The 7,941-nt window shown below is 45.5% G+C and overlaps 2 protein-coding genes across 5 annotated transcripts in view; both read right to left on the bottom strand.

The window, feature by feature from the left end:
• The window catches only part of SFSWAP (splicing factor, suppressor of white-apricot family), an 81,829-nt gene extending 75,483 nt beyond the window's left edge, over positions 1-6,346 (bottom strand). For 2 of the 4 annotated variants that reach the window (XM_010852443.1, XM_010852444.1), the window contains exons 1-3: positions 5,985-6,346; positions 3,283-3,452; positions 2,570-2,701 (exon numbers count right to left, since the gene is read on the bottom strand). In XM_010852443.1, the coding sequence (XP_010850745.1) occupies positions 2,570-2,701; positions 3,283-3,452; positions 5,985-6,202 (520 nt within the window). In that variant the 5' untranslated portion in view covers positions 6,203-6,346. Of the gene's footprint in view, positions 1-2,569; positions 2,702-3,282 lie in introns of all 4 variants that reach the window. The other 2 variants (XM_010852446.1, XM_010852445.1) reach the window with 2 other exon arrangements.
• A 150-nt stretch (positions 6,347-6,496) lies between these two features.
• LOC104997626 (extensin-like) lies at positions 6,497-7,060 on the bottom strand. The gene has a single exon (XM_010852519.1). The coding sequence runs from the start codon at positions 7,058-7,060 to the stop codon at positions 6,497-6,499; it is 564 nt and encodes a 187-aa protein (XP_010850821.1).
• Positions 7,061-7,941: the final 881 nt, after the last annotated feature.

The following is a 7,941-nucleotide window of genomic DNA, read 5'->3' as shown; positions in this document are numbered from 1 at the left end:
CGAACACCAGGACAGTGCAGTCGCCCCTCAGTGTCTGCAGGGGCACCAAAATCCGGGGATGCTCAAGTCCCAGAGCTGGTCCTCTGTATCTGTGGCTCCACTTCTGTGGATTTGACCAACAGCACAGTACTGCTTTTTATTGAAAGAAGAAAAAAATCTGAAAATAAGCAGACCTCTCCAGTTCACACCTGTGTTGCTCAATGGTCAACTGTATGGCATTTTTGGAAATCAAGGAATATTGAGACATGTTGGTGATTCAGAAAAAGAAACCAAAATTAAAATTTTAGACTGTAAGATAATGCAGCAGTAAAGTACAATCTGGTTGGCAGTGGTACAGGGTACCAAACTATTCTATTTAAAAAGTGTGTGTATACATAGGTACACATACAAGTATGTATGTATGTGTGCATGTGCATGCGTACATGTTATTTGTATATGTGGCATTTTATTTATACTAGTGTAAATTAAAAGCTGAGCTGTAAGTTTTACAGGGCCCCAACTTCCATTAAAAAAATTAATCAGCACACAAAGCAAAGTTCTGAGAATGTGGTTACAGAAACAAGATTTTAAATATGGAGAATTTACATTAAAGAGAAAACACAGTAAAACTGGGAAGAGAAACTAAGCCACATTGAAGTTCTTAAAATCCAGAGTTGTTATTTAGTTGTTAAGCTGTGTCCAAATCTTTTGCAACCCCATGGACTGTAGCCCACCAGGCTCCTCTGCCCATGGGATTTCCCAGGCAAGAATACTGAAGTGTTTTCAATAATCTAACCATATTTGACATCAGGTAGCCCAACAATTACACTGAGACAGGTGCCCAACACCTAGAACAGGCGTTTGCGACATCTTTCTGCAAAAAGCCTGACAGTAAATATTCCTGGCTCTTTGGCCAGGTGGCATCTGTCTCAACTACTCCACTTTGTCAATGAAGTGCAAAGCCACACAGACAAAACAGGGACAAATGAGCATGGCTCTTCCAATATAACTTCACAGAAATGCGCCAACTGGGTCTTCAGTCATAGTTTGCTGATCCCCAATCTAAAATGTTAAGAAAATATTACTGTAGATTTTCCCAAAATAGTCGATTGACCTTGCAAAAGACATCTGGGTTCTATGAATCTCAGTTCTTCCATTGTGAAATGGAGATAGTGTGCATTCCTTCCTTCTGATCAAACACTGCATATTTAAAGCACACGGAATGTACAAGGCTCAGAGACAACAAAATTGGAACTGTCCGGAATCCTAAGATGGATGACTTATTCTAGATTAAGGAATGAGTGTATACTTCTCAAACCTGCAAGAACACGTCCACCGCACCCTAACTTCTGAGGTCTGCTCAGATTCAAAAGTCAATGCTAGAAGGTGTTTAATACCTTAACTAGGCTTTAACTCAGTATGATTAAAATTACATCTGGGAAAACTCTTGAGAAGCTTGCAGAACAGAGCTGTGTAACAGTGATTCTTATGCCCATAAAGTAATGAGCAGAATGAAAGCAAGGGCCATGAGGCAAGTGTCTGTATGAGCTGGCCCCCACATCTTGCTGTCATGCCCCGTGGTGAAGAAGCTGGGAGAACCCTAGAGAGGCTGCAGGGCAGACGGCATTTTAATATTAACTGCCACAGTCACTTCATACTTGCCAGAAGATTTGTTACTTGAGGAGAAAACAATTAAGTAAGTCCATATCACAGGTTCAGCTAGCTCCAGAATTCCATCTCTCTATGATGTGATTCCAGTTCATTACTCCAAACATTTGAATAGGTTTCTGAAGTTCTTCTTCTCTTTAAACAGAATATCCTGAATAAAGTGATCCACTCTTAATGTTTCAAGTGTGTTATCATTATTGATGATTCATGACTGATCATGAATGCAGGGCTGTAATAAAGGTGCTCTCAGGGCTTACCAAAGTGAATATGGACTTTATTTTTGAACTGCACAGCTCCAGTTTTTTTTAGTAGCACTATCGCTTATTTAAAAAAATATTCAGAGTTAATCCAAAAAGGCACAAATTTAGAATCTTTATTTCTAGGTAAATATTACTTACTTTAAAATACTGTGGTAAGTCTATGTCCTAGGGCCTATCAAGCCTAACCAGGACACCCTGTGCTATCTTCTGCTTGATAATAACTGACTCCACAGGTGTCCTTCCACTGGACACCTGTCATTATTTCATTCATGGAGTGGCTATGAAGAAGCAGGTTAGCAGGAGGGTGGTTAACGCCTGTCCCTTCAATGCCCTGTGAATGAGTTACTGTGCATTTCAACACATACACTGTCCATCTGGAAACACAGAATCCAGAGTAACTTCCTGCTCCATAAATCCAAAAGAAAGAAAGGAAAAGGCAACCAGATCCTTGGAAGATAACTGAACTCTGAATTCATTCCCCACTTCCAACAACAATTCCTTTCCTACTTCTTAGCTTTGTTTTACCCTAACATCAATCATGTTTCCTCTCTGTCCCACGGTGACACTGCAGCTGTTTAGTGCCCATAATCGTGCTCTGAAGACTCTATGGTTACACGCAGTGCCTGCCCAACATCATCACCCGGGCAGCCCCCTCACCTCACCTCTCTGTTTGGAAGGTTCCTCTTCCTCCGTGGGCTCGGATGGGTCATAGTAATCACTGCCGTACGTGAATCCCACTGCATTATAGCTCCCGTCCTCTGCCAGTGCTTCACTCAACCGCTTGTATTCTTCCTCTTGAACAAAAATGAGAATTATGTTAACAGAAGCAGAAATTTACTGAGAAACATTTTATATATTTCTAAAGTTGTGGCTATCAGTAAAGCATACAACACACTTTTTCCAACCTCTTTTCGAGGCAATAATGTTTTAAAATTTCACACTTCACATCTATCAATATGTACTTTTGCCAGTACATGTTTACCACAGACAGCGGATTACACGTCTTTTGTGGAAAATTTCTTCCTGGTGAGAAACTTGGGGAGTAAGAACTGTATTAAAGATTGTTATGGCAAAGACAAGAACATCAATTTTAATTTATACGATACTGTTAAAGAAGAACAGTTAAAGAGTTTGGTTTTTGTTTTTTCAAATCCCAGTCTGCCCTCAAAAGCTGGGAAAATTCTCTGTGGCTCTATATATAAACTATCCTGAGGTCCTCTCAGAACGCAAAGACTGCTGTTTTTCCAATCCACTGGGTACTGTCAAGATAATATCAGAAAGAGTGAGTATAAAAAAATGAATGGGAGTAAACTTTTAAATACTTAAAATTTTTTTAAAAAGTTTGTTGCTTAAGTAAGTTTTTCTTGAGCAGTACCTTGCCTTGCCTCCTCCTCAAGCAAGTCCGTATGCAAGGCTAAATACCTCTCTTCATCACACAGGGTCTCTATTCGTGCCTCCTCTTCGGAGAGCTGGTAATCTCTGTTCCATGTGGAATACTCAGCATCATACTCAGAAAGGTCATGCAGGTGACCGCGCCCATCATATCTGTAATATGAACATGCTGGTCAATGGGAAGAAATTAACGTTTGGGTTGGTTCGTGTGTGACGTTTTCTATGTATACTTACCAATTAAAATAAATAAAAATATTAAAGCAAACATAAAAATGCTTCTCATTATATTTAATTTGGCTAGTCATATCTCACCTACTTTTAAACTCAAGTTATCTTAACAAAGTCTAAATTCCTTTCTAACATATGATAAAACTTATAATTAAAGGTAAACAATCCTTTAATAGCTTAAATGGTATCCACGTCAGTGGCAGTTCTTACCCTTTATGGTTTGGTTAACCATTCAATGCCATTTGTAAGAAAAAAAAAAAGAAAAAAAACTTTTTTTTCTGAAAAGTCAAATATCATAGCTTACATTCACACAAACCGAATACATAAATACCTATCCGTAAGAACCAAACGGTCGAAATTTCCTCGCTTCTTTCTGCTAGTCCCGAACTCTCAGGAGAGATCTTCACCAAAGAAACTTGCGTCCATTGGAGGTAAAATCTTGGCTAGGCTCGCCCCCTAGCCACTTGGCTGAGGAAATAAGTGCTGGGTTATGTGATAGAGAGACACACATACATAGGAACAGTGACATATACGTGCAGTTTAAGGAGGTTCACTAGAAACAGAGCAAAACTATTAGAAGACGCAGCATAAAATATGTGCTTCTAAACTTTACGCCCCCAGGATATAACATACATGAACACACATCCATGTGCACTTGCGCGGACCCATAGGTATGTTAGCCAGATGGAGACTAAGCAAGCACTTTCTGCTATGCTTAAAATACAAAAAGTTCAATGAAGATGCTGTCAAAGTGCAACTCTCAGATAATGAGTGAATTAGGGAATTTTACTTAAAACACTCAAGATTTAGGGTTGCAGAAACAGATGTAGAGAGACAAAAGTCTGCTTAATTTTTTAGTGCTGACTTTTGTAATGAGGACTAGAAAATACAGGGGGGAAAAAGACATTTACAGGAAAAACGGCCAAATATTTCAGGGTAGCCAAGTTATTGCATATTATTAAATTTAAAAATTATTTTTACTACGCTGTAAACCTCCTTAACTTACAAATGTAGATCATTATCTTAAAATATTACACATCTACATGTGTAGCGTTTGCTCCCCACTGGTTTTGGAAGACCTAACTCACATCATGTACAGAATGATATGGAAAACTGTAAAAAAGCTCAGACTTACTCGCTTATCAAACTTTAACAATACCACAAGTAACACTTTTCAAAAGGAAGCCGCCTGACAACTCAGGCAGCATCATTCAATAGAAACCATGGTTTGAAGGTACAGCATGCTTGAACAGAGTGCTGGGGCCCTCAGGTCCAGACCTGAGCTGGCGACCCTCCCTCCACGAGTTCTTCTTGTCTAGATCTAACTCCAAGTGGAAACGTCGGGGATGGAAAAGGCGTTTGGTCATTAATGTGTCCATTCTGGCCAGCTCAGAGGTCATCCCTATAGTCAGGTTCCAGGGCTTTGTAGAATCCAGTTTTAATTGTCTCAAACGATGGGCTTCCTTCACTCGGAGAGACTATTCCACAGTTTAATGGTTGGTCACGGTTACTTTTCAGTCTGGGCCCCAGAAGCAGAGTTGCCAAATTGGCAAAAACCAAACCCACAAACAAAAATCCCAAGGAGAAAGAGGGACTGAAAACACGGGAGGGGAGGGGAGCAAACAACCTACATCATGTAAGGTCACCCTTTTCAAATCAAACATCTTTAGAAATTCCAGTCCCAGGACCCCTCCGTCCAAAGTGGCCAAACACCCTCCAGACTGACTACCTAAAAGCATGTTTGATTTGAAAAGAACATACCTCTGTCTCAGCTCCATCCTTCAGTTTTAAGAGACAGTGAAACCAGCCCTAAGAACAGTACCTCTAAGAGCAAGGCCAGTGTCTGCAAAAAGTCAACTGGCCTTCAATGATTGGCAACTTCAGCCTCAATCTGTGAAACTCATCAGATCAACACAGGAAGGGGGAGGAATGGGTTGGGGCGGGGGGGAGATCAAATATCATGACGGCAAAATACCGGCGCTCCACAGAGAGCCTTGGGGATAGAGAGGTTCAAAGCCAACTCTTGGGGTCCAAGAGGTCTCTAATCGCGACATCAGCTTGCGGCGTTTCTGGTTGCCCTCCCACCACACGGAGCTGTGGGCGCACGGAGGGCCCCAGAGCGCCGGTCAGGAGAGGCCCAGGGCCCGGGCAGCTTCCACTGCCCGGAGTGGCAACTGCAACCCAGCGACAAGAGTGAAGGGTCGTGAGGGGCTGCGGGAGCAGAGACGATCCCTCCGGCGACAGACGCGGCACGCAGCTCCAGCCAGTGCCTTAGGGCAGGTTTCACCATCCCCTCCCCCCCCAAAACCAGGAGGATGTGGGGACAGGGAAGGGGTGTCCCCCAGATCCCCGATGACTCCAGAAAACCCCCTTTCAGTCCTGGCCATCAAGTCAACATCAGACGAAATCAAGCGGGCGAGGGAAGGGGAGGACCGGCGGGTGGGGGGAGGAACCGACCTGTCGATGAGGATCTTGTGGTCCCCCATCCAGGGGATGAGATGTTGTCCCTGTTCCTGGGCCAGGGCCCTCTCATCGTCTCGGAACAGCTTGCAGGCATAGCCGAAGACCAGCAGCTCCACTCGGTTCCCCCCACCGCCGGCACCGCCGGGCCCGGTCTCCTCCTTCGCGCCGCTTTTCCTCTCGGTTTTGGTGCGGCCTCCGCTCGCGCCGTACATGACAGCGTCCTCGGCGTCCAGGCTGGTTTTCTTCTGCGCCGCGGCCGATGTCCCTGAAGCCTCCGCTTGGCCTACCCGCTCAGTCAAGAGCGCCGCATCCCGGCCCCAAACTAGACACTGCCGCCATTGCGGGCAATAAAATGGAGGAGCGCAACTTCCGGCGAGGTGCAGCCCTACTTCCGGCGAGCAGATTCCACTGATTAGTTAATCCACTCGCGTCGTTTGAGCCTCTAGAAAATATTTGACTCTAGCTTTTCGCATTCGGAGGTGCCGCCACCTTAGGAACTTCCGTTATCAGAGGAAAGCGCGTTTTTGGTGTGGATTTTCTGCAGCGGCAGTCCAGAGCTGTGGCGAAAGCGCGGCTTCGGATCGTGCGTTACCTACACCCGGGCGCGTCCCGGCCCTGCGGAAGGAGGGCGGGTGCTTCGTGGGCTGCGTACGCGGCTTGGTGGGGCGGGTGCCCTTGGTTCCTGGGAGAGGCTTTTCTGTCAGCTGGGCCCTGGCCCCAGGGACCATGCACTCTGGGGCCAGGGACCGTCGGGTCGGGTGCTTGGGGGCCGTGGGGCCATGAGGTCGTGGGGTTGAGTGTTCTGGGGTCGGGAGCTCTGGGACCGAAGCACCGTGGAGTCGGTTACTCGGGGGCGTGGGTTGTGGAGTCGGCTGTTTGGGGTCGGGTGCTCTGGGCTCGGGGACCGTGGAGTCGAGTGCTTGGGGGTCTTGGGGTCGTGAGGCAGGGGGGCCATGGGTCGTTGCGTCGAGTGCTTTGGGCCGGGGATTCTGGGGCCCGGGAGGTTGACAAGGGTGTGCCTTGGGAGCAGGTCGCATGGCTTTTCTGAAGCTCTTGGTCCTGGGGGTCATGACCCTGGTCTCGCCTACCTCGGAAGGTTTCCTCAGCAATTGTCAGAGATCTTAGTAAGATGCGAAGGCTCTTGCCTTGACGGATTTTTTGGTCCTGGGGACCCGTGTGGGAGGAAAGTGGTGGGAACTCCGTTTGTAGAGACCTGTTTTTGCGGGGTGATTTTGCTTTGGTTTGTTTCGTCTCTTACTCTTATTTGTTTAGTTTACTGGTACAACTACTTTTGGAGACTGTCACTCCGATGAAGTTCAACGTGTTTATCTGTACCCTGCAGTTCCATTTGTCCGTGGATACCCTGATGGGTACCCTCCGTGTGATGCGTGGAAAGCTGTAGGAGACGTGGACGCAAGTGTTTATAGCATCCTTCTTGAATGGCCCCAGACTGGAAGCAGCCCAAGTGTCCATCGACAACAGAATGCTCAAATAAATTGTAGTGTAGTTATATACACGGTGGAATATACAATGAAACTGAATGAGCTGCAGTTACAAGCAAGAGACTGGATGAATGGAAAACAATTTTGAGCAAAGGAAGCAAGACCGAAACGTGCGAATAGTACCTTTGTGATTCCAATCCTAAAATTCAGTCAAAATTAGGCTAAAATGGAGCACGCTGGTGGTTCAGTGGTTAAGAATCCGGGTTCAGTTAAGAAAACAAAGGTGGTTCTGCAGAGGGAAATTAATACCCTGAGCTAGTATAAAGGTCCGCTGCTGTTGCTGCTAAGTCGCTTCAGTCGTGTGCGACTTTGTGCGACCCCATAGACGGCAGCCCACCAGGCTCCTCTGTCCACAGGATTCTCTAGGCAAGAATACTGGAGTGGATTGCCATTTCCTTCTCCAATAAAGGTCTAGAAAGAGCTGAAAACAGGTAGGTGGGGGTAACCCT

The sequence above is a fragment of the Bison bison genome, unplaced genomic scaffold (assembly GCF_000754665.1).
Source record: "Bison bison bison isolate TAMUID 2011002044 unplaced genomic scaffold, Bison_UMD1.0 scf7180017864312, whole genome shotgun sequence".
NCBI lineage: Eukaryota > Metazoa > Chordata > Mammalia > Artiodactyla > Bovidae > Bison > Bison bison.
The sequence above is the reverse complement of the archived record's forward strand: the minus strand, read 5'-3'. Positions and strand labels throughout refer to the sequence as shown.

Coding starts and splice junctions, on each gene's coding strand:
- LOC104997626 (XM_010852519.1), bottom strand. CDS start 7,060: ATGACCCCCAGGACCAAGAGCTTCAGAAAAGCCATGCGACCTGCTCCC.